The sequence below is a fragment of the Pempheris klunzingeri genome, chromosome 9, assembly GCF_042242105.1.
Source record: "Pempheris klunzingeri isolate RE-2024b chromosome 9, fPemKlu1.hap1, whole genome shotgun sequence".
In the NCBI taxonomy this organism is placed as follows: domain Eukaryota; kingdom Metazoa; phylum Chordata; class Actinopteri; order Acropomatiformes; family Pempheridae; genus Pempheris; species Pempheris klunzingeri.
Window position 1 is genome coordinate 899,490 of NC_092020.1, and position 26,685 is coordinate 926,174.

The following is a 26,685-nucleotide window of genomic DNA, read 5'->3' on the forward strand; positions in this document are numbered from 1 at the left end:
GCGTAAAAAACCTGATTATGACTTTTTAGCTTTTCAGATTTTTCCTGCCCCTCGCTCGGCAGCGGATGCGCCCAGTCACAGTTACTCAGTCCCGGCCTCTAGACGATTAGGCACCATCTCACTCCAAGCATGACCGATTCTTCTGCTCCTCTCTCACATACTCGTCTCTCCCTGGCGAGGTCATGGGACAGACGAGCAGAGGACTTCATTCCTTACGCTTCTGTCGTTTAAATCAGGTCGGATGAGTGTCATCCTCCCCTCCCCTTTAACAGCATGGTAATCTGATTCTTTCTACTCATGACTCTATCCGCTCTCTTCTCCTCTGCCTCTAACTCTCTCAGTTTATCCCCCAGCTCTGTCTCTCTGTCTTCATCACGGTTGTGTTATGATTGAATTATGGCCTCTGGAGTGGCTCTGTAGGCCCCTGTGTGGCTGCTGTGCTGTCACCAACAAGACCTACATCTCCCCCCCCCATGCTGCCCAGGCCACTCTCTCTGCCTTTACACTACATGCTCGCTCGCCCTATCCATCCCAGCGCCACCCTGTCACCTTGAATCACAGAGGGAAGAATGAAGAGAGGGACAAAAGCAAAGAAAATAAACACTGACCCCATGGCATTTGTATGTGTGTGTGTGTGTGTGTGTGTGAATCTGTGAGATGTAGTAAGAGAGGTGGTATAGTTGTTATCAGGAATGGAAAACAGCAGATCAATGTCCTTTTAAAGCTTCTACATTACTGTCTCTCTTTCTTTCTCTGTCTCTTTATACCCTTAAATTTAGGACTTGGCTTTGGCTCACATTTAAATGTCACACTGTGTGATAGCTGCAACAAGTTCTCAAACCATATTCACTAATTAAAATCCCTCTAATTCTGTTGTCTCAATTAGACGGTAGAGATTAACAAATGAAGTATTTTCCTGCCATCTGTTGCCTTTGCCCAAACTGTAAAAGTAATCTGTGTTACACTCTAAATTGCTTGTATCTCTACATACAGTACAAATTGTCTGTGATACATGCAAAGCACAGACGCAGATACATGTGAGCTGCTGTAAATTCAGGCAGAGATAGTGTGAAGGGGGTAGGGAGGCAGAGGCTATCCAAACAGGCTGGCTAGAAGCATGTTGTCTTAATTAGGCCTGACAGCCTCCTCAAAGAACATGAATAAAGAGCGTGGAGCCCTAGACCTGGACGTATGCATAATAGTGCAAGGAGCGCCAGGAAAAAAGCATGGCTCACGCTTCAGACACATGTAATTATGCACAGATTAAGGCATCGATAGTGCAGGGGGGTGTGTGTGTAAAAATGTGTGTATGCAAAAGAGAGAGCCAGTCAGACAGTGCAGCATCTTCTGCAATTTACTGCACTGGCGTTTTTACACCAGCGAGAAGAAAAAGGATCCGTTCACTATTTTCTTTATTGATTCCTCCACTGTCTAAGACATGCTTTAAAAGCAGCACAATATTTCCTCCACTGTGTTCAACTCTTTGCAGAGCTTTCAGAGGAGAAACAAGTTTTCTCTCTTGAATCGCAGGCGTTTGCGGAGTCGTGGCCTTTGATTTTCATCAGACTTTATCAGGTTGACCAAAGGGTCCTTGTGCGACTTACCTTTACTACGCTCGCTTCCTCTCTCCCTCACTACCGTGGCTCTCAGAATAGTCATATGCTCGTTTCCAAGGCAACCAACCAAGACCTGTGTCCAGAGAGGGTTGACAGACGTTGAATGGAAGAACATGAAACAGTGGCTGCGCTCACAAAATGCCTGTACCTTTTATTAAACTGTTGCAACATTACCTGGAAGCGTTTGTGAAATAGAGAGCCTGATACAAACATGCAAACTTTTTTTTAATCATCAATTTATTCAGGCCTAACAGAAATTGTCTAGTGTAATATTTTCCCTCGCCAAATGGATGAAGCAAACTAGATTTTTCGGGATAAGCTGCAGCCCCCCCGGAGAAAAAGAGACTTAATTTTCTTTTCCCCTGGGTCACTACACCAAGTAAGCCCCATTAATGTAAAGACAGAAATTAGAGGCGTACAAGAAGTGAAAAAGAAAAAGAAAACTCAGTGGGCCGGCACTAAGAGAGAACACTGCTATCAGTCGCCTAATTAATCTGTTCTGTTCGGCTCGGTGATGTCCAGGGAGCAGAGGGAGGGACGAGGAGTTGCAGCGACAACAAGAGACAAGGGGAACAATAGAAATCTCAGTTTCACACTTCTTCACTGGGGTGTTGTATAGTCCTGTTATTTTGAGCGGCAGAAGGGGACAATTAATAGCAGGACACTCAGTGTAAAGCATTTCAAGGGTCACAGACTTTTGAATTATTTTTTGTCCATTCCCACAATGGTGACAGTACCACTGGGACTTAAATCTGCAAAGGAAAAGCTGACACTTAATATTTCTGGGGTTAATATAGAGCATCAAATACGTACGGAGGTTTGAGGTCACAGATGATTTTTTAGGTTGCCCCTCAAAGAAATACCCTTAATTTCCAACAGGAGGTGCTATTTCCTGTGCTCTCTTGGGGGTGAACCATGAGATTGGACCACTCAATTAGGGAAAGGGAGCACTGAGGCCAAGTGTCCCCCCCCCCCCCCCCCAAAAAAAAGCCATCGTGAGTCATGGCCAAATTTTTGTTCTATTTGCCTTCTCATCCTATTAAATTGGACATTATATAGGCAGAATAATGGTGTGAATAACCTGCTATGATGTCAGTGCAGGTGCCGAGTTTGGTATTCGTCTAATGAGCGCACCTCTGTTTAGATTTTCTAAAATGGCTGCAGACAAAAATGGAAAGTTCACTGTTCATTTGCTGTTGCTCTGTTCAACTATTTAGATGTCTGTGCAGTAAAGACTAAAACGCAAACAGGATTTTCCACACAGGATGGAGTACAAAACCAAAGGAAGTATCAGAAACAATTCTGTAGCCGAGCTCTGGAGCAGTATCGTCACAGCAGCATTACTCACTTTAAAGAGAAGCTACGACTGAATTATGTCCTGTGAGGCATCTTTCAGTTTTAAAGGTAATAATGTAGGTAATCATGTCAAGATCACGTTAAGGACAACCAGGGACAGCTGTAAGACCCTGCTCTTAGTGAGGTCAAATCTGGTGCAATTTGGTCTGTGATTAATGAAAAGAGAGAGTGAGAGAGAGAAAACACGCTGCTGGCTGCTCATTTGCTCTGCTGTTGTTGAACGACGGCTGATAGCTGATATCCAATCAGATTTAATTTGCAGGGGATGTTTTCATTATGCCTGGAACATCAGTCAATATGTCTGGCCTGGCTCCGGCTCAGTGAGATAAGACTTTTGGTGCAGACCCAGGTTCAGCTTTCACTCCTCCAAACCTGCAGACGATCTGCAGAACTGACCATGAGTCAGTGCAAACACTGGCTGGGACAAAGATCTTCTTAGAAATCTTACACCTTCCAAGAAAACAGAATTATTTTTCCCTCAGTTTGTGGGTAACCGTAATTATTAAAACAATGGAATAAAAAAAGGATTTCTCAACAAAGCCTTCGTTTCATGGTCTCACCAACTTATTGGACACAGTTTCCGCTGATTGCCAAGTTATGTATATTTTTCTTGATGGAAATTGATACAATGGAGCCACTGAGGAGTGAGAAGCGTAAAATGATAGAAAATTCTCCTCTAATTTCTTTTGCACTGAAGTTTATTCCCTGTGAAATTTTTTCTCGAGGCATGAGATTATGAAATGATCAAGGACATGAGACAACATGGACCCTGTTTTTTTTCTTCTTATTCAAATTGAAAAGCAAAAAGTACTGATTCAGTGATGCTGCACTTCTACCTTACTATCAATTAATAAAAAGGAAATACAAAAGATCAAAACTGTGAGTAAGAAAAGAAGCTGCTCTAAAAAGGCGTTGTGCTCTCAAATTCAGGTCTTTTACAGTAGATTAGGAAGTCAGAGTCCTTCAGTTTTCTTAGAGTAACCCTGCATTTCCCTGTGATGAAGTCTTAAAGATCTGAAGAGCATCAAGAGACATATCTAAGAGAAGTGCCTTCAGTTTTTATTCATGTTCCTTCCCCTTTCTTTTTCAAGTGATCTGCAGCTTCAGAGAGAGGAGGGTGAGGGAGAGAGACAGAGGGAGACGGAGGGAGAGGGAGAAAGAGAGTGTTTTCCAATAGAAATGAGGCGACTTGCATTCGACTTCAGTTGGGCTGAGGCTGTCACCGCTCAGTTCAAAACATTCTGCCATGCAAAACAGCCAAAAGCCCCCAAAACCTGTTATATGACTTCACTTTGAACATCAGGGAAACTCATTCACAAGCAGGTCAGACTCTTTCAAACTTTGAGAGATTTAAAAATCAGTCCAAAAGAATAAGTTAAGGGACAATAAATTTATTTTGGTGAATCTCTACAATGGCTTTTATTTTTTGGGCCAGATTTTTGTTTGCCTTTTTATTTATTTATTTATTTTTCGGTCAATGAAGATCATTGTCTCGCTTATTGGCAAGTAAGGAGGAGTGAATTTGTCATAACTGCAACCATACACTGCAAACACCCGTATACACACACACACACACACACACACACACACACGCACACACACGTACACACATGGTTCTCATATTCTGGAGGACAGCTGCATGGGTGTGGAAGCCTTGGGAAAATGGATCATGGAATCAGGCCAATCAACTTCCTCTGTAGCCAGCACCTGTTTGTCTGGATCTGCTGCCGACAATTTCACAATACGAAGTGATTATGAAAACATACAGAGATCAATACACACATCCTGTAAGTACATGCAAAAGATTACTGTCACAAACATGCCTTTCTTCATGTTCTTTTTATTGAAGTCATGCAGTACAGTAAGTAAGCATGATTTTCTGCATGCATGTTTGTCACTGAGGTTTATTCAACAGAGATTATGCAAATTCGAGTCTATTACACATCCTGCCCTAATTCACTAAACCCTGTTATAATTAAGACACACATATCCACCATGGAGAAAACCACACACAGGCACAGATACACACACACACACACACACGTATCATAATGATAAAGTGGTACCTTGAAATATTCCCTCGACCAAAAAGAGAGACGAAGAGATGCTGAGATGATGACAGTTAAAACGCCTTGATGTTTTTGTCACTCAGAAAACAAGAAGGTGTGTGTGTGTGTGTGTGTGTGTGTGTGTGTGTGTGTGTGTGTGTACACACGTGTTAGTGCATGTCATGAGAAAGGCTGTGTGTGTGTGTACGAGCTGAGGGGGGGTAGACGATCTTCTCTGAAGCGGCCCAGGCAGGCATCAGCACTCAATCATCCCAGATCTGCCAGACGACACCAGCAGAGAAAACACATTACCCGTGTCGTGTCGCCTCGTCTTCTTCTGTTGTCTTCTCTTTATTATATTTAGGGCTGCCTTGCCTCAGGGTCAGGTGACAATCTGCATTCTCTTTCTACAAGTTTTCTCAAAACTGTCTGGAGTTTTTTTTTTTTTGTATTTTATTTTTCTACATTTTTTCTGCCTCTCTGTTAAAGGGGAGCTGTTGATGGTTTTTAATCCCTACATGAGTCCCTTTGCAGATGACTCTGCTGGCATGGTGTCAGAAGGAAACTAACAGAGAGCAGCGCTACGCATTAGACAAAAGATGAATACCCTCAGATGGGAGGGAGGGAATAGAGAGAAGAGGCAAAGAGCCCATTTGAAGTGCCTGTCTAAGTTTTAGTAAAAATGAGTTCTTTATAACGGCATATAAATATATAAATGAAACACTTAAAGACATTATCAAGCACTTTCATTCCCCCTGCCTTTTGTGTGCTGGTTGAGGTGGGAAACAGAAGGGAAGTAAACACATCTGCATATCTGAGTCATTGGTTCCAAGGGAGCTGTTATGGGCTGTCTCTGCAAATCTCTTCTCTGTGTTGCTTACAGCCCACCAGCAACAAAATCACTCCCCTCCACCACTGATGCCGGGTCAGATATTTCAACAGTCCTCTAGCTGATGTAGTTAGATTTGAGGGTGGCAAATCTGATTTCGGATCTCCTGATTTCAAATGGCTGTGCACCCTTTTAGTTTATCTTTTCTCACACACATGTGCCCACGGTCTACAGCAGAGGAAGGCAGCGGACGTGTCGCCACCGTTTAGTGTCCAGTTGACGGTAAGTTGGCACAGTTGGTGTAACAGAGTGGGCCAAGACCGGTCAGGCCCTCTGTCTCCACGGTAGCCATCACCTGGACAACCAAGCGTGCCAAGCCTTTGGCCACATCTGAGGGATCAGAGTAACGGCATCAACTGGCAGCAAGTACGAAGCTGGGGATGTTTTTTTCTCCCCACCTGATTCCTAGCTTGCTCTTATATACAAACTGTGCGCACAAAAAGGATTATGGCCCATCCTTCCTAGTTTACACCTCCAGTGCCCAGATTGTTACCCTCTTATTCCCTAACTTCCCATCTTGTTCCCTTGTACCTTCATGAATTACTGGTGCACCATCAGTGCAAAGAGTTATGCTGCAAATTTGGAAAAATGACACTGTACGTTGTGGGCTGTAATCTAAAAGGTCTCAGTGGATATAAATATAGTTTACACATAGTGTACACAAAAATGTACAGAAAGCACCTTCTGATTGATTAATTCCTCCACTGCTCATAACAAGATGTCAGAGGAGGTCATGGACAAACGAAGCACTTTGTACTCCTCTTTGTGTGTTTCACTGCGTATGCCTGGCTTCCTTCTAACCTTGACATCCTTCTCCTTATCTCTTGTTCGCTTTGTGTGTGTGTGTGTGTGTGTGTGCGTGCGTTTATTCCTTCTGGTCAGCGAGTGGACTCTTTGACTATGGCTGTCCCCCTCAGGACCATGCTCATACAACAGGAATAATGAGCAACTATTCTGCTCTGTCGCAGCAAACCAACTAGGTTTACAAAGGAGGAGGACTCAAGGGGTCATGGCTGAGCGCTGGCTCTCTCTCTCTGTGTCTCACATAAGCCACACACACACACACACACACACACACACACACACACACACACACACACACACACACACACACACACACACACACACACACACACATGCTTCTTCGTGACTTCTACTTAATGTATGTCCCAGTGTGTTGGGATCATTATGGTAACGTTGTCCTCTGCAGCAAATGGCTGCGATGAGGGTCTTGACCAAAGTTTATTGATCCACAAGATTTGGTGCCTGTTTCAAAGAAAAATCTTTCTCTACGTTGTTGAGTCTTACCATCGATTGGAAGAAATCCCTGAGAGGAAACTTGATGAATTTGTACTCCTGAGATATTCACAGTTTATGGGTTGTGTTTATGTGTTATTTGTAGCCCGTTGTATGTTCCAGTAGATCATCCTGAGTGTATTTGGTTATGCCTTTGTGTACCGGCTGTGTATGTATGTGTGTGTGTGTGTGTGTGTGTGTGTGTTCCATGGGTACTTCCTGTGGTTATGTCTGTGCAGCAGAGATGATTCATGACTTTCGGTGTTGTTTCAGAGAGAGAATATTCACAGTATAAATGTGTCTCTTTCCAACACTCTATGTCAGACTCATAGATATGTACACACACACACACACACACACACACACACACACTCTGGCGCTGTTACGCTAGACTGTTCCAACTCCCACACAAATAGAGAAAAATGAGTGCATCTTCGTTTATGCTTTTTGGGGTAACTGACACAAATGAACCAAAAATATCTCTAACATGCACTCATTTCGCACTTTCTCTGACTAGCAGCTCATGTTATAAATATCGTAATCACATAACAATAGTCGTGATTTGCTCATTCATATAAAAAAAGCAGTTTATATAACAGATTACTTTTAGAAATCTGTCTCTAATTCGATGCTCCTCTGTGCTTTATCAGGAAACGCTGCAGCACATTTGTGTAGCAAGTACAAAGGATAAAGTCCTGTTTTTGTGTGTGGTCCTGAAAGACTGCGTGTTCTGCTGTGCACCGTGTGCTTAGCGGAGGTCACAGCAAACAATAGCCCACGGGAAGTAAGAGCAACTACAAAGGCATGAGAGCTTGAGAATATGAAAGAGTGTGTGTGTACTTATGCGTGTGTGTATATGTTTGTTGAGATCGATTTAGGTGTACAACATTTTTTGAAACAAAGCATAGAAATGATACTACAGCCAGTCAAAGTAGCAGCGGTAAACTCAGTCTGTTGCTCACCTTATCACCTCTGCCTATCATGTTATCTTGTAGGGGAAAGTCCACACACAGGAAACTTTACAGTTCACTTACAGTATCCACTTACAGTTCAGTCAACAATTTTCCTTTTCAAATGAAGCCACAGCTTCCTCATTGCTGATTTTCCACGCCTCTCTGTTGCTCTCTTTCTCTTTTTTCCGAACGTTGCGTCACTTGGGTTGTGGCTTTCTCACTACTCAGTGCACAGGAAGTGTGTTGTGGCAAAACAGGTCCCTGTCACTGTTTCCACTCCTCACTGAGGACCACAAAGCTAAATTTAACACCAATAACAAGATCACAGGTGCCCAAAATACACACTTTCACATACATGGAGGTTTAATTTAACTACTCTAAGCTATTTTTACTTAACCATGTTAATATACTTATGTCTGGGCTGAGGTTAAGTTTACTGTGTGACGCAGTCTGCCACAAAGGAAACAGTCCAAGCCAATTAGCGAGCCTTGAAGTCGAAGAGGAGCTGCTCAAGTCAGGACAGTTAGCCGCTAAAGCTTAACTGCCCACGATGATCACACGATGAAGCCCGGTCAGAAAACAGTCTGATTGGCGGCGACATGTGAGTTGATCAGGAACCTGACTGAGAGCCAGTGCCTTGTTTTGACGCAGATGTGGTCGTCATTGATCAGTTTATTGGATTAGTCCTTTACTTCAGCTAAAAGTGCAAATGAAAACACAACTGCTGACGTCTGTTTGTACCACAGGAAATACTTATATATACACGTGGATCATTATTAAGTTCAGGCTGGACAAATTTGAGGAACTGAAATGTCTTCCACCTCAGAACCTGTTTGATCTGGTGTCACATGTTGGTGTAAGAATAGAATATGAACAGAAAAAAGGAAGGGGGGAAAAACAGTTCAGTAAACAAGAGCGAAATGAATGGAAAATGCAAAAATGCAAGTGAATGAGTGGAAAAAGAAGTATGTGAGTGACAGAAAAAGCATTCCACAAGCACTGAATCAGATCAATCGCACCGAAAGGAGACATGACTGAAGCTGTGTAGCAGTGTTGAACCCCTTCAGATCATGTCCAGGAATACATCTGTAAAGGACCGGCAGTATCAATATCAGCCCCTTTATCTGGAGCAGCTCCTCTCTCCACTCTCCCTTTGTGTCGAGGGTATTGTGAGGCCTCGACTGAACCCACCTCTGTGCGCTGCCAGCGTATGCTCAGTGTCAGTGCAGTCGGGATGACGGGGGCTGAAAAAGAGGCCAGTGGACTTGGACTGCAGCCAGAGCCGGGGTGGGTTTTACTCTGGCTAAAGTTACGCACCGCTCACTCTGGCTGGCTCCACTAACTCAGTCTGGCTGGGAGCAGAAGCCAAAAGCGGGACAATTACCATGGGCACTGTCGAGTCACGTTGGCCAAAGTCTGGTCTGTGTCCATGTGGGTGTGACTTCAGACACACACACACACACACACACACACACACACACACACATACAGTCGCTAAACATACGCTGATTGGTACAAATCTGAGAATCTGATTGTTTTAACGCCTTCACGTAACCTTTTCCAAATTGGTTTTGCCTTTAGTCACTTTATGAAGGAAAATCATCTTATTCCACACTGTTATAGTGCATATACATTTTATATTCTGTAACAGTGAAGCTATTTGATGACCATCTCTTTCCTATAGTTTGGCTTCATCTATATCTTTGCAGTCTTTGGAAACTCCACTGGAATTTGAATTAAGTTCTGTGGGTTTGAATTTTGCTTGTAAAAGTTAAGTTATGCTTTATTTAATCAGGAAGTCTCATCAAGTGTCTCTAACGTCAGTGACGGGCCCAGCGGCATGACACTGAGCTTTAAGGGGTTAAAGAAAAGATAAACACTTAATCAGAGGCAGCAAAGCTAGTTTCTGTTTGAATGTCTTTCTTTTTTCACCATTACTTCCTCCCTCCTACTCATTCCCTCATTTATTCCCAGCTCTGTCTCTCCATCCCTAACTCATACCATCCCTGTTCTTTTTGTGATGTGGGTCTATAGATAGGTTGATGTTTGGTAGGTGTGGTGGGGCTTTGGAGAAAGCAGATTAGTTCTTATTGTCACTAGTAGAAAATGAGCCAAAGGGCCTGCTATAAATAGGCAGATTTAGTCCACCCCACTACTCAGAGCTTGGCAGGAGATCAGGCTCGGGAGCGCAACTTTAAGGCCAGGGTCAGTGTGTTACTATGGCGACACAGCCGTGGCAGTGTGTGTGTGTGTGTGTGTGTGTGTGTGTGTGTGTGTCAGGGGGTGAGAGTGTACATGAATGTGTGAATGTGTGTGTTTCCCCCCTCCCTGCTCTCCGGGTCCTGTGTCTCCCCAGCAGCAGCAGCAGCAGCAGCAGTTGGTCTCTCAGCCCACGTTGAGAGAGAGCATGTTGGGTAACAGCAGTCTGGAGTTCCCCTGGACTCCCTCCAGACCTCCTCTCCCTTCCCTCCTGCCTCTCTCCCACAGTCCTCCCCCCCTTCTCCCTTCTCACCCACCCGCTTCCCTTTCTTCCCACTGAGGAGTGATATGGGTTTGTGTGGACATGCTTGACTATTCCTAACAGCCCCTACAGAACAACTGCTGGTTTATTTGTCCTGTTCACTGCAGGTCATCTCCTTTTGACGTTTTTCTGTTTTCAACACCACTCTTCCTCTGAACGCTGCTGTTAGACTGTCTTTCCATTAACCTCTGTGGGCTCAGTGTCCCCATTAGAGCATTACGTAGAACTGATCTAGAGTCAGTCTCTGCTGTCTCAGCATCTCAACACATCTGCTCTGACTCATTTTCTCTAGTTCCCCATTATGAAAATGAGAAATTAAGATGGCTTTCAAAACTATTTGTGGCTATTTGTGGCTCTGGCCAAGCCCAGTCAGAATACCATCATCAACACAATCGTCATCATCATAGCAACAAATGTTGGGTAATGAGTGATGAGACACTTCAGCTCAGTATGAATCTCTGGGAGGATTGTTAAGGTGGGCAGACTCCTTCAAACATCCTTTCAAAGTGCCTTACAGTTACTTAGATGATTCAGGTACTGAGAGGGAAGTTACCTATGTCTTGTTTGAGATTCTTCAAAGGTTCGACTCAGATGCACACTTATGGTGCAAATTTGGCTCTAGTTTTTGCTGATTTTTCACTCTAATTTGCTGAGTAGAAGCACGACTCCCTTAACTGTCTGATCCCAGAGACAGGATGACAATAGATACTGAGGAAAAGTAGGTGTAAGAGTATGAAAGATGTCAACAAGGCAGCACAATTACCAAGAGGGCCTGTTTTAGCATGTTTACCTGCACCCACTCCATTCAGTGTTTAGCCTCCGTGCCAGAGGAACAAGCTGCAGCACGCTTCTGCCACAAAAGCATACAACTGTAACTCACCCTGCCTTGCACCCAGCGCTGACGAAGCACAGCGTCACACTTTCCAAAACCTCTCCTTCCACTTTTGCATCACCTTGCATGCACAAAAAACAGAAATGCCTGTTTATCTGTCACACACTCACACACCGGATCTTTGAAGGTTTTCATACAGTACCATTAAAGGACCCTCTGATTTATTTCTCATCATTTAAAAAAAGTAAATCTTCCTTGTTACTATCCAAATTCCTAGAATTACTGAGGTTAACGTGAGGGAATCTGAATGAATTGGTAACTATTTAAAAGTTACACACAATGCAAAGAACAAGAGGCAAATATAAGATAAACTGAGATATTCCTTTCTTAGTCCCACGACGGGGAAATTTACATCAAGAAGAAAGTGGACAAATGTTTAGCATGTCAGCATGAAGTCAGCATAGTCAAGCCCATAAACATTTGTGTGTATGATCACAGTTCCTAATATAAAAAAAACTTCATAAGTGGTGATTCAAGACAGTCATCTGAGGGTAAAGCAGCAGATGAAGACTGTGTATTTGTAGCCCCTCTGATTAAGTAGATAAGTGCCTTAAATTGGATCAGTTTATTTGTCTGGCTGGCCTTAAACACGACCACAGAGTCTGGGATGTCTGAGCCACAGCCACTGACTGAGAATGAAACACAGACAGCTTCCTCTTTCCACCCATCGGCCGCGCTCCTCTCTCTCTCTGTCTTTTTTCTTCCTTTCACTCTATCGTTTCCTCCGACTCGGCCCGCTGATATCACGGAGCAACGGATGTGATGTCACTTCCTGTTTGGTTTACAGTCCACGCTGCCAGTGACTGCAGGAGTAGCAGCTTGCTGACAGCTGTGCGTGGAGCAGGAAACATGCAAATAAAGGGGGTCAAAGGTTACAGCTTGCTGATTGTAAGTGTTTGTAAGCCCTCACAGCTGATTTTTAAAGCCACATTAGAGTCACTGAATATTTTTTCTTTGTTGTTTGGTATGTGGCTGGTGAGTGCACCGCTCTTATACATGTGTGTACAAATCAAATCAAGTCATCATTCTTCAAAAATACAGGTGCACAAACCACAGAACAAGAAAGGCCACATAGCTGGAGGACAATACAATACTATGCATGTGTGTGTATATATATATATATATATATATATATATATATATAAATATATATGTATATATATATAAATAAATCTTCTGCCAAAAAGAGCAGCAGTAAGAAAACTCCAACTCCTTTTCCTCATCATCTGTCGCTAGTTGAGAGTCTCCTGGTGACAGACAGGCTGTGACACCCAGCCCTGGTAATAGAAGGCAATTATAAGCCCTGGCGAGAGCTGTGGCAATGGGGAAAACTTTTATACAGCCCCCCTCCTGGGGTGCTGACATGCAGACACACTGAAATTAATTGCTACAAAACATCAGGCGAGCTTGACGCACACATGCACATAGTCAAACTCCTGGAAAGGAGAAGAATGAAACAATACACATCATGCGATGTCGCATTGATGCTCTTGAAGAGGAAGAAGAAGAAAGAAAAGACAGCAAAGAGAAGGAGCAAAAAAACAAGTAGATCCCTTCCAACAAATCATGTTTTCATCTAAATAAAGAAGCCAAAGACAATAGACTCGGGTACCTTGGAGACCAGGAGGACTATTTCTCCATGGCAACCAGTGTGGTGTGTGACAATGCCGCAGTGCGAGGGTTTGAACTGCTAAAGCTGTCTGGGAATGCAGAGATAGATGGGGGGAGAGAGAGAGAGAGAAAGAGAGATACTCAGAGAGTGAGACCCATGGAGGGCTGTCTGTGTGCTCGTAATGAGAACACACACTGTCACAATCCCACTGCGAGAAAAATGGAAGTTCATGACTTTCCAACTCACGTTATTTTCTTTCTTTGACTCTTCAATGCAGAGAGAAATGGTGTTCCTAACTAAATTATGACACTAAGCCTATTTATGTTTCCAACAGTGCATATCCAAATATTCTCACATGTAAACATTTCTCCTGTGTTGCTATGGAGTTGTTCCCCTGTTTGGCTGTTAGAAAAAGCAGCACCGTGTGGCCCTCGTTGGAGATTTATTTTAATTGTGTGGTGTATTGTGGCCAAGAGAATGTCAGGCTATATGCTGGGTGTGTGCCGTCAGCACACTTGTGGATACATGTAGCTGCGTCGGCCCTTGGACGTGATCATGTGTGTGTATGTAAGTGGGTGTTTGTGTTCAATACGCCACATGCATAGTGTGTTTGGAGAGCGAGGCAAACACAAACAGTGGAACACGTTGCTTTGTGTCCTTGTAGTAACCTGTGTGTGTAGTCTCGTTGAAGGGTGGGTGATAATGGTGATATGAAAGCTTTTTACTTACTGTTTAATGACTCACCCTCATAAATACTTTAAAATCCTGGATTTAATTGAGATTATTCTTCATTCAATAAGTTTTACTCTAACAGCTGAAAGGGGTGGGTGGGGGGGGGGGTGGACTGAGGCTACTGGATGTCTTTTATAAACTTTAAACTACTGCAAGTCTCAACACCATCCTCACCCATTTCTCCTTGTCAGCATCACCTGACAACCATCAACATGCAATCTCCTTTGTGTGTCTTTATTTTTATTTGCAGTGTGCTTTATAGAAATTCATTATACTGTCTGCCGCCAGCGTAGGCAGAAAAATATTCCCTCAGCTCAGCTGAACTCTCACCCTCCTTTAATGTAAACACAGCTCACCAGTCACGTTTCTCCCATTAAGGTAAATGCCTGCATTATGTATGAATCTAGTCTCCTTAATCCAGTTGCACCATTAACCTGCCACCCAGTTGTTTCCTTCGCATGAAGAGTGAGAAACAGAGACAACTCTGACCCTCGTCATTTGAAACAACTCATCTAAAATTAAAGCATTAGAGTAAATCACATCATCTATAATTACTCATCACTTAGGATGCTTTATTGTCTGCCATCTGCAGAGCTGAAGTTTACAAAATCTGCTGGTGAATCTTCGGTCTAAGTGACCCAAAGTGACATTTGGCCCCCGAGCATCAACTCCTGAGAAAAACCATTGTCCCATAAGCCAAATGCTTCTGACAGTTATTCATTTATTCATTCCTCCCTCCTTCTGTTCCTTATTTTTTTAACGGGTGTTGCAGTTAGTGTTGTTTGTCGTCTTGTCTGTCTGCTGCATCAGCCGTCATGTCTGTTGACGTGTGGCACTTGGAGTTAAATGATTATCGTATGATTGTAAAGGGTTGCGGGGCTTTCTGATGGAGACCTGTCTCCTCAGCCCTGCAGGCTATCCCACATCGGCAGTCTCCAGCTGGGGTAGAGGCGAGGGTTGGAGGGTGGGGGAGAGGCGGGAGAGGGGCTTACCTGAATCAACCTGTCGTACCTGCCCCGAGGCCCACCTGTCAACAACCCCGCGACAGTCACTTTCTCTTTCACTCTCTTTCACAGTCGTTTTCTGGCACTACTTTTCCATCACTCCCTCTGCCTCTGTATCGCTCCTTGCGCCTTTATCTCTCCGCCCCTCACCCTCTCTGCTCGTTCACTTCACTTCAGCTTCGACACAACAAAACAAATAAGTCTCACCTGAGCAGATGTGCCTCTCTCTGACCGTCATTTTCACTTCACAGCAAGTTATTGGGAACAGCTTTGGCCACTGGACTCGGGGAGAATATTTGTCTTGGCAACTTCTAATGTGACTCAAAACTCAAATAAACTCTGGAGAACAACTTAAAGGTTTGTGTGTGTGTGTGTGTGTGTGTATGTGCGTATGCCTTGCCTGTTTATATAACACCAAGTTTAGACAGGTCATCCGTTGAGAGAGAGACAGGGTGATTTCAGGTTTAGTTTACCAAATTTTCAGTAGCTCAGGCTTTGTGTTTATACTTCTGGGTCCTTTTGGTTCAAAGAGGAAAAGATACAAACCAAACTTTCCCCCTTTTTCTTACCATTCTCTCAATAAACGTCAAGGTCCAAGGAGTGAGCAAGGGTAATGGCGTGATTGTCTGATGCAATAATAAATCCACGCTGCGTAGAGCTGCTCCTCCACATAAACAGATGTGGACTGGCTGAGCTCCATTTCACTGTGGACTTAAGCAAAGTTTAAAATACTGAGAAAAATCTGAAAACTGTAGTAGAATAAAAACAGGTCTGTGAGTCTGGATGTTTTCTGTCTGCCCCGAGTACGTATGCACATGAGTCACACCCAAATGTGTTCGCTAAAGACAACAAACCAGTTGCTGCTCAGTCTGGACGCTGAGGCCACATCTTTCTGCCTCCCTCGCTCCTTCCTGTCTGTCCTCATGAAGACGTCAGCACTGTGAAGAGTAGTTGGGTCTAGTAGCTAATCAGCCAGTAAAAAGCTTTGTCCTGGTGCAATGAGCCAGGCAACTTTGACATAAACTTCAAATGAATCTGGTGTGTGCCAGATTTTTTCTGCTCCACTAAGTGACTGACAGCTGCTGAGCTGGTTAGATGGTAGGAAAAGTGCTCTTCATGCAGAAAAGTGGCCTCTTTAAGTGACATATTATATATTGAGGTGGCACAAATTTTTAACAAATTTATGTACTGTCAGGTACATAAAGTACATAAAGTAGGAGTTGGGTCCCACCAACATGTCGACAGAGAGAAATCCGAGGGGTTGTGAGATGATTAATGGGATAATGGAAAAAACAAAGTTCTGCTACACAAATCATAATCACAGGTTTTTCTGTAAAATCTTCAACTAGTAACTATTGCTGTGGGTTAAATACAGTGTAAAAAGTAGTACCCTAAGGTACTGTTTGTCTGTTTGTCTGTCAACAGCATTGAGAAAAAACTACTGGCCTGATTTTTCCTGAAAGTTGGTTGAAGGGGCGCAGCATGGGCCAAGGACGAACCCATTAAATTTTAGAGCAGATCCGGATCTGACTCACGATCAAGCAATAATAGTGAATCTGGACTATCGGCCTTGGCGGAGGTCTGTGCTCTCGGATTGCCCCTCAAGTTACCTCTGAAATGTAGTGGATCAGAAGTAAAAAGTGGCCTAAAATGGAAATATTCAGGTCAAATATGAGTGCCTGAGGTTATGTGCAGTACTTGAGTACATGTAGTTACTTACTTTCCACCTGTGATTGTCAGGAAGAGAGAAAAGGGAAAGCACAGCGGTATGTTTGCAGTAGACGGGCCACTGTATCTCCAGGCTTTATCTCAGCTATAGTTTGTACAAAGACTTTGGGATGAGCCAACTCCCATCTCACAATCAATAACAGCACAACGGGTGCCTTTACTTATCCGGGCAGGTAAAATTCAATATCATTTTTAAATAGAATATTTTATTTTGAGCAGTGGCCATTGATCTTTCACTTGATCTGCTAAGCTAATGCACTACTGCACCTCTTCAAGCCCCAAACAATAAATCAAAAAAGGACTACGACACTGAAGATGCCATACAAAGAGCTGACCTATTATACATCAACATGCAGGGGTCTTGCCACCCACAGCTTATGGTATACACCGCTCAGACAAACACAGGAAAGTGTTTTGTGACAACCTTTAAATGTTACCCGTGGCTGTACTGTGGCTGCTGCATGGCGTGGGGAAGCCCCATTTTTCAGAGCGCTACCAGTGACTCATCAGGAGCTGAAAGGTCAGGGGTTAGATCTTTTGTCACAAGCATCAAACAAACACACTGGGGGCTCAGTGAGTCACCCATCCTCTGGGACGGGTTCGGTAATTGTCTCTCTGTCACCCACCACCTTTAGGAGGCAACAACAGGGCAGATAAGCAGATACAGCGGCTATTCGATGCCGGGGCCCTGTTCCTGTGTGATACGCTCACACCAATCCTGCTCCACGCCCTGGGGGGGTAGTACGACACAGAGGGACGCCTGCAGTGACTGAAGTGTGAGCAGATTGTTTTTCGTCACTGGTGCCTAAAGCTTTAGTAGGTCAGCCCCCACAGTAAAGGAAGACTTGTGATCCTACCCATGGCACAATCATATGCCGCTAACACAAGGCCAGCATTCCACAGCGGCATTCCTGGACTCCTCTGAACAGAGCAAAAAAATGTCTGGCTGCCTCGGCGCAACAACAGGTGGTGTGCTGTAATCTTCTGCATTGTATTGTAATGGGCTGTGTTAGATTTCAATAAGTGAGCCAAGGTTTATGATGAATGGAGCGCTGAGTTGAGGTGTCAAGTATTTAAACAGACAGCGCTGGATGTCTTTATCCACGGCAGTTTCCAGAATCCCATTAGATCCATTTGGCTTTTCATGCATGTCAATTAGTCCGGAGATTTTCCGTGACCCCTTTACACTGCCAGTTTCCTCAACGTTTCCGACAGATTTTATCCCTCTCGTGCCAGTTTGTCTTTTCCCAGGCGCATCTCACTCTGCGTGTAAAGGTCAGGCCGCACACTCCTGCTGGCGTCACTTAAAAAGCTGAGAGAAAAATGACATTTATCAAATACCCTGCTATCATGTTCTCTGCTCCTCTCCCCATCACTCTATGACTATGGGCTAATCTTCAGCCTGTCACTCTGCCCGAGACAATCAAGCCTCTTCTCCTCTCCCATTTAATTATCAACTCTCCCTGTGTGAGATACAAGCCACGACGCATCAGTGCCACATTTCCTTTTTTTTTTTATCATCTTAAAGTCCACCACTCTCACCCTATCCCACTTGGGAAAATAAAACTGTGATAGCTGCATTCTGTGCTCCAAAATAACCAGGTCCTCTCTCTTTCGCTCCCTCTCATTACATTATTCCCTCCTCCCCATCCCCTCTGCCACATTATGTAACATGCAGGCTTTGGTAACTGTCATCATCCACCCTCTAATCTTGGTCTGCCCATCATGGGAGCGCATAAGGCTGAACACACCTGTATGCTAATGGAGAGGGATTGCACCAGTGATTGGTGTGGGCGGCCTGGTAGGTGAGGAGGTGTGACGGAGGAGCAGGAGCCTTCCTGTCTGTCTGTCCTGTCTCCCTGACTGACTGCCTGGCACTGGCTGCTGACAAATGCCAGCACAAAGCTTGGTATTTGCTCCCACGTACAGTATGTGGGTGTGAGGATTCTCTCTCGGTCTCTCTGTTTTCTATTTTTCTATCGCCCTCACCCTTCCTTCCCACCTTCTCCATCGCTTTTTCTCAACCTGCCTCCATCTCCTAGATATCTACAGCGTACATCTCTATTTCTTCTCTCTCTCTCTCTCTCTCTCTCGCCCCTCTCCCTTTATTTTTATGTTCCAACTCCTCTCCTCGTTTCCACCTACTCTCTCTTTTTTTGGCTTCCCATATCTACTTCCTCGTCTTTTTTTTTCCGTGGCAGATTGGGGCATGATTATATATCAACTAGCGCTCATGCAGGGCGTGTTTGTGTGTACGTGTACGTGTGTGTGTGTGTGTGTGTGTTTGTTTGTGTGTGTGAACAGGGGCGTGGTGGCTGCGTAGGTAATGGGAGAGCCTTTCTTTCTCGCCAGCCTGGCAGAGCGTTGGAGTTTGATCAGGCGAGGACTCCTGGCTGGTTTGTGTGGGCAGCGATGGGGAACACACTGAGGAGAATAAACCGGCTGACCCAAACACACACACACACACACACACACACACACACAAGCATGCAACAGTGCACGCATCATGTGCATCCACACACACACACACAGACTAATTCTCCTTCCCCTGCCCTTACAGCATCTGGCTTCCACCCCCTTCATGCATCAGAGTGAAGGGAGGCCCAAACAGCCACTGTGAACTGTTTATCATCTTTATTACTTTATTACTTTTCTGACAGTTTTCCCTAACCTGATTTTATTACATTGTCATCAGATGATGAGTTCTCTCATCTGCTCTCTCCGCTCTTTCTTCTTTGCTTTGCCACGAATTTATCGACCTTAGTAACTGATGCATGACAGCAGCGCAGGGTGCACACACGAGTTTAGATTTGGCATCACCACCTCACCATGCCGTTACAGTCACTTACAGTCACTCTGTGCAACTCGCCATCGTCACGTCCTGAGCTTCTGGCCTTTCCCTCCTCACACTAACCGGCCTGGAGAAGAGTGGCATCTCCCTCGCTGAAAAACAAAAACGTAATTTGGGGTTGTAGGTGTGGGTGTGTGCAGTGGGAGCAGCACTTTCCTCCTAAAATATAACATCACTGTGCAGAGTCACATACCTTCAAAAGTGATTAGATTTGATCCTTTATAAGTGTCTGACTGTATGAATAAACAACATTACACATTCTCCAGCTGCGCCCTGTACTTCAGGCTTATTTGGATTTTGTGAAGGAGCCTCTGCTCCAGATCATCCATAATATATGACAGACTTTTGCTATCAGTCTAATGGGGGTAAACAGAGAGATTTGCCAGAGGCTGAATGGGAAACGCCTGGGAGAGAATGCAATCCAGCAAAGACCAAAGACCTACTGTGTATTTCTGAATTTGGATCTATCTATCTATCTATCTATCTATCTATCTATCTATCTCTCTATCTATCTATCTATCTATCTATCTATCTATCTATCTATCTATCTATCTATCTAAAATGATATTTAAAGAAGGAGAGTCTCACCTGCGCTGCCCTCTCCAACGTATCGGCACCATCTCTCTTTTCTCTCTCTTTTCTCTCAGGCCACCTCAAAGTGTCCTGCCCACGATGTTTCCCAATGAGGTTGCTCGCATATAGATCCAGTCAGCAGCAAGGGAAACACATTGATTTCCCGTCAGCATCCACCGAGGAGTGCTGGCGCGCCAGCCGAAGCTGGAGCAGCCGGGGGTAACATCGGTATCCCGCAGGCGTGCTGGCAGCTGTGCGCAGCGTTGTTAATGCGGCCCATTAGGCCGCTGAGTGGCAGAGAGATTCCCCGAATATTGAGCCGGGGACACCCCTCAATTAGACGGATCGCTCCGCACCTCGTCAGCATCCGCGGCTATCTGTTCTCATTAATCAATGACACAGCCGAGAGAGATGGAAAGTTAATTTAGAGGAAGTTTGCTACCAGCCAGCAGAGTTTGCACAGCCTTATATTTTTAGGCTAACAGCCTCAGAAACACGCTCACTCCGGCCTCTATCAAATGTCAAAATCATTTGAACACGTCAGTTAATCATTCATAATCAATAACATAAACTCATTACACGGTGTTAAAATGATGCCCCTGCCTATAAGATGAAGCGTAAAGTCACTTTCAAAGCCACAAGTTGGATCTTATTTTGGATTGTTTAACTAAACGTGTCAGTCTATCATAACACAACATACACAGACCTGCACAGGCGCCACAGTCTTGACTGTTATAACATTGACAAAGTCACTGTGAAGCGCTGCTGTTGCACAAAGTCCCTCACATGAAGTCCAGCAGTGCAGCTGAGGCTGTGCTTTAAAACAGAGGAGCAGGACTCTGCTGCTGACATTAGTTATTGTGAGCGCGGGACATGATTTGCACTCCAGCCTCTCATTCACTGCCAAGCGGCGATCAGCGCTGCCTCAGGAAGTTCCAAATAAGGACAGGGAAATGGAAACTACCGGAATAGGTCCTTATGTAGTCACGACCTTATAAGGCACGGCGGAGCAGGGCTTTCCGGCAGCAGCGCTGCCTGCTGCACAGATGGGAAATCCAAATCAAATCTATGGGGCGACGGGGAGAGCGCGAGAATTATGCTGCTGTCTCTCGGAGCTGCTCTGCTATGAAGATACATTGATTCGGGACAGAGGAAGAGCGGCGTTGTCCTCGCAATTTACTGCGAGAGCTTAATATAAAGTCTCTCCTCTCTGCTTTCCCCCCAGGCCAGCGTCATGTGTCCTCCACTGCAGTGCCTAAATATGGGCTTCCTCCACTCCTAATATGGACATCTACGTCACGGCAAGAGGGTATAAAAGGAGCGGGGAAACCTCTCAGCTCAGAGAGAGCCCTGAGAGCCCACAAGAGCAACAGCTAGAGCAGAGATAGATAGGCAAACACACAGAACTCCCTTACTGAGAAATATCACAACAAAAGTAACAAGTCAATTCAAAACAACATCCATCCGAGAAGGTCAAAACCTGATTGGATCAGTAATTTGATACAAAGATTCAAAAGTCAAGATTAATTTGTTGATTAATTTTGATGAATCTTAGGGAATGAGTATAAATGACACTTTTGATTTTTTCTGAAAAAGCAAGTGGATCTTTACTCATCTCTGAGAGAAAAAGGAAAGCAACAGGACAACTGGAAAACAAGAGCAACGGAGCAAGACAGTAGCATCTTCCTCGGCATCAGCAGAAGTGTGCAGCGCTCCCCGAGCTGGGCTGTGATTCCCTCCACCTGCGAGGCAGCGCTCTGCCAGCGTGCACCCAGCCTCCCTGCACTCGTCAGCAGCCACCAGCGCAGCTTCAGCCCTGCAGCTCCAGCACGAGCAGAGGATGGCTGCAGCCAAGACCGAGATGATCCTCCCAGCCCTGCAGATCTCAGAGCCCCTGAGCTTCCCTCACTCCCCCATGGATAACTACCCCAAGCTGGAGGAGGTGATGATGCTCAGCTCTACAGGGACCCCCTTCCTCACCGCCTCCGCACCCGAAGGTGCAGGCTTTGGCTCCGGTGAGCCAGGAGAACAGTACGACCACCTTGCTGGAGGTAAGAGCTGAAGATTTGCCTCTTTTGCCACTGGTTCTCTATGTTGCATTGTAAAGCTGAACTAAAGATTAGATCACATCTGCTGAGCTATACTAAACCAAGACAAGAGCTAAGAGAAATAAACAGCTGCATAACTTTAATTATTATTTTTTTGCTGTGTATTACAAATTACACGTCATTAACTGAACATATACACTACAGCTTAAATATCAAGAGTTTTACTTACATGCCAATGTTCATTTGTTTTTATCATGGCTTGTGGTGAGGATTGCTGTACTTAAGGTGGAATCGCAGGCTACAAGTAAATGAGATTTTTAGCTGACCAGACAAAATACATAGAATATAATATAATTATAATAGAATATAATTCTACAAATGAAAAAAAAAACAGGGAAATCTAAAAAAAAAACAACAAACCCATCTGACTTAATACCAATTTATTGATAGCTCTGAATCTCTGTCGACTCTCAGAGGACTCAAACACTGCTCAGTCACCGCATGCCTCTAGACACTCCTACAGCTCAATTCAAATTGCATTCCTAAAACCAGCTGAACTGCAGTTTCGGTAATCAATTGCCTTGAGCTCTGTGATGGGTTTCAAGAATGTGCGTGTTTGTGTGTGTGTGCGTGTGCATGCGCACACAAAACAGGAAGACGGAACGAATGAAAGAAAGAAAGAAAGATCGAGAGAGTGTGAACAGAGGAAAATGCGAGTATAGAAGCTTGCACAGCAGCTCTTGTTAAGGTAGTAAGATATAGTTTCAGAGTTTAGGGTTGGGGCGGTGGGGGTTCTCTGTGTGGACACCTGACTGATCTGTCACAGTGGAGAGAGGTGACACGCACTGTCCACCACTCTGGCATGGTTCCCCCTCTCCCTCTCTCTGGAATTGACAGTTTGATTAATGTCTCCCCTTTCTCTGTGTTCCCTGTAGATACGTTACCTGATATCCCCTTCAACTGTGAGAAGCCAGTGGCAGATCAGACCTACTCCACCCAGAGGCTGCCTCCCATCTCTTACACAGGCCGATTCACCCTGGAGCCCGCCACCACATGCAGCAACAGCCTCTGGGCGGAGCCCATCTTGGGCCTGTTCACCGGTTTGATGGGCAACATTGCCCCCAGCTCCAGCTCCTCCTCTGCTGCCTCACAGACCACCTCGTCCTCCTCTTCATCTATCCCGTCCTCCTCCACTTCCTCCTCTTCTACCTCCTCGTCATCACAGAGTTCCAGCCTCAGTTCCTCCATTCACCACAGCGAGCCCAACCCCATCTACTCAGCTGCCCCGACCTACTCCAGCCCCAACTCTGACATATTCCCCGACCAGGGCCAGGCTTTTCCAAGTTCGGCTGGAGCAGTCCAGTACCCTCCTCCGGCCTACCCCAATGGCAAGACCTGCAGCACTAGCTTCCCCGTGCCCATGATTCCTGACTACCTTTTCCCTCAGCAGCAGGGAGAGATCAGCCTGGTGCCCCCTGACCAAAAGCCCTTCCAGAGTCAGTCAAACCAGCCCTCCCTGACACCCCTGTCCACCATCAAGGCCTTTGCCACCCAGACTGGTTCCCAGGACTTAAAGAGTGTCTACCAGTCCCAGCTGATTAAGCCCAGCCGCATGCGCAAGTACCCCACTCGGCCGAGCAAGACACCCCCCCATGAGAGGCCCTACGCTTGCCCGGTGGAGACCTGCGACCGCCGCTTCTCTCGCTCTGATGAGCTGACACGCCACATCCGAATCCACACGGGCCAGAAACCCTTCCAGTGCCGCATCTGCATGCGCAACTTCAGCCGCAGCGACCACCTGACAACACACATTCGCACGCACACTGGTGAGAAGCCCTTCGCCTGTGAGATCTGCGGACGCAAGTTTGCCCGTAGTGACGAGAGGAAGAGGCACACAAAGATCCACCTACGGCAGAAGGACAAGAAAGCAGAGAAGGCAGGAGTAGTGGCAGTTACGGCAGCATCCGTATCAGCCGCTTCACCTGCCTCCAGCTACCCTTCTCCCATCACCTCCTACCCCTCTCCAGTGTCCTCTTACCCCTCTCCCGTCACCTCCTGCTACTCCTCTCCTGTCCACACTTCCTATCCATCTCCCTCCATCGCCACCACCTACCCATCGGTGTCCATGTCCAGCACCTTTCAGTCCCAGGTCGCCTCCTCCTTCCCCTCCTCGGTCGCCTCCAACATCTACAGCTCCCCCATCCCCACCCCGCTGTCAGACATGCAGACCACTCTCTCCCCAAGGACAATCGAGATCTGCTAAGAAAGAGCAAAGAGAAAAACTTAAGTCTCTCCGCACCTCTCCTTTCTTAAGGTTCTTTGAGGGGAAGGGAATCAGCATCAAAAGACTTTGTTTTCCCCTCCAAAAAGCACTTTTCTGTCTGCTCCCCGTGCAGTGTAGGGTGAATCTTGAGATTTACCTGAAAGAGAGAAAAAGACACATGTCAAGGACTGGGCAAAGACAACAGGAGATGAAATGGGATTTTATTTCTGTCTTTGTAAAACAAATGCAGCACTTCAAATGCATAAGGGACTCAACAGATAGAGAGAAGAAACCGGCATTGACGGTCTATTCGGTACACAGAAACCAAGAGACAACAGATTGCCAGCAGTTGTGGTGCTGAGGCACGTTCGCCCTTGCAGGCACACATACAGTACAAAAGACACTGAATGATATACATAAGCTACCATATATGTATATTGTACATGTGCCATGTTTCGTTTTTATCATTCTTTGGTACCATTGATGTGAAAAATTATTTGCATATTTGCATTGTATTATTTGAAGTGAGCAGGGCCATATTTTCTACATACTTTCTCTATTATGTAGTGATGATGCTGTGATATGTTTTGACATTGTTTGAAAAAAAGCACTTAAGTATTCAAGCATGAGTAAGAGTGATGTTAGTTTCTGTTTGTAAATATCATCCACTGGTACTATCTCTTTCTCTCTTTCTCACATGTGACATATCGCTTGGTTATATGGAAAAATAGAGAGAAGAAAAAAAAACATTTACAAAAAAAAAAAAAAAAAAAAAACTAAACAAGACAAACACTCCCGTTATTTGGTGCCTTTTGTGAAGCCTTGCTGGTGTTGTGACTCGGCTGCGCGCGAGAGAGGATGCACTGCATCTCGCCTTAAGGGTTGAGGGAATATTTTTGTTACAGAATGTAAGTCATACTCAGAGGGAGGAAAAGGGACGAGCTATGAGGGCACCGCTTCATTTCATTAGAATGTAAGCAAAAAAGGAAAGAAATTATAAAGTATATTTTTGTAAAACTTAAGTGTAAATATCCACATCTTCAAGAGCTGGAATGTTGAAGTTACCTACTGAGTAGGCATGGGATTCTTTTGTATGTTATATACATGCAGTTCATTATTTTGTGGTTATCTTTATTTTGTATTTGTGTTTGTTAAAACAAGTGACTGTTTCTGGCTTCTAAACACATTGAATGCGCTTAACTGCCAATGGGATATTTGGTGTACAAGATATCCTCCCAGAAATGAAATATAAATAAAAATATGAATATATATGTATATTTGTTTTCATTCTTTATTGTTGGACTTTTGTGTTTTCAAATATTTCCATTGGTGCTTCAAAACCATTTCACAAAGAGACGTCCTCATCACATGACACACCTCCCTTCATTTTATCACACGCACCCCTCATACATGAACATAATATATTCCATTATTTTATATGTTAATGCCTGCATGCAGATTATTAGTGGATTTATACCACGAGTTTACATCACCCTTTAATTTGAGAAAAATCTGCACAAAATAATCTCATAGACACTCCCGTTTCCATCGCTGTTCTCCAATTGAACCCTGTATTAGTGATAACACTAACGCATGACTCCCATGCCTATCAACACTGAAGATGAGGAATTCTTATCTAGATCCAACATGCTCTTGAAGATATTAAGCTGATCTAAATTTCCATTTCATTTCAGATTTTATGATACACGCTGGCCCTCACTGTTGAGTACACAGACTTCCAGCAATTGGATCTTTAGGCAAAATGGTAAAAATGTGTCTGTTTTCCTCGTCTGTGTGCTGTTAGAGAGATGACTTTGTGTCGAGAGGGATATTTCCTACTGACTGTGCTTAGACATGCACAGGGCTATTTTCACAGAGTGCAGGTGAAATCCATCACATTATAATTACCTTCTTTTCTGAAAATGTGGTCGGCGAGATGCTGTCACCTCGTCATGAATGAGCTGTAACACGCAATTGGGCAATATCCGTATAGGTTAGGCTGGATTGCTGCACGGGAGCAGCCGAACAGACTGGCCCTGAAGGTTTAACCGCTGTTTCTTTTGGTTTTTCAAGCAGAATATAATAACAGCCCCGTCGCACCGTCATTATTCATCTGCCACTGTTCTCTGGAATTCTTGCTACATGTTTGAGTATGAAAAGAAAACAGCCTGGTTTTTTAGCCCATGTAGACAAGAACCCTCCTAAGTTTTTCTCTCGGAGCTTTGGAGTAATTTTGTGTTGTGAAATGCACAAACCAAAATACTCGCAAATGCAAACACAGCTAAAATAGAACGCAGGAAAAC

The 26,685-nt window shown here is 44.7% G+C and overlaps 1 protein-coding gene across 1 annotated transcript; it reads left to right on the forward strand.

Moving 5' to 3' along the window:
* The first annotated feature begins 21,427 nt into the window (after positions 1 to 21,427).
* On the forward strand, positions 21,428 to 25,655 carry egr1 (early growth response 1). Its single transcript, XM_070836735.1, has 2 exons — positions 21,428 to 22,122; positions 23,055 to 25,655. The coding sequence occupies exons 1-2, from the start codon at positions 21,912 to 21,914 to the stop codon at positions 24,380 to 24,382; spliced, it is 1,539 nt and encodes a 512-aa protein (XP_070692836.1). The 5' UTR covers positions 21,428 to 21,911; the 3' UTR covers positions 24,383 to 25,655.
* The last annotated feature ends 1,030 nt before the right edge of the window (positions 25,656 to 26,685 follow it).

Excerpts from the sequence above, each read along its gene's own strand:
- egr1 (XM_070836735.1), top strand. The coding sequence starts at position 21,912 with ATGGCTGCAGCCAAGACCGAGATGATCCTCCCAGCCCTGCAGATCTCA. Across the intron at positions 22,123-23,054 it reads GTACGACCACCTTGCTGGAG|ATACGTTACCTGATATCCCC; the intron begins GTAAGAGCTGAA and ends TGTTCCCTGTAG.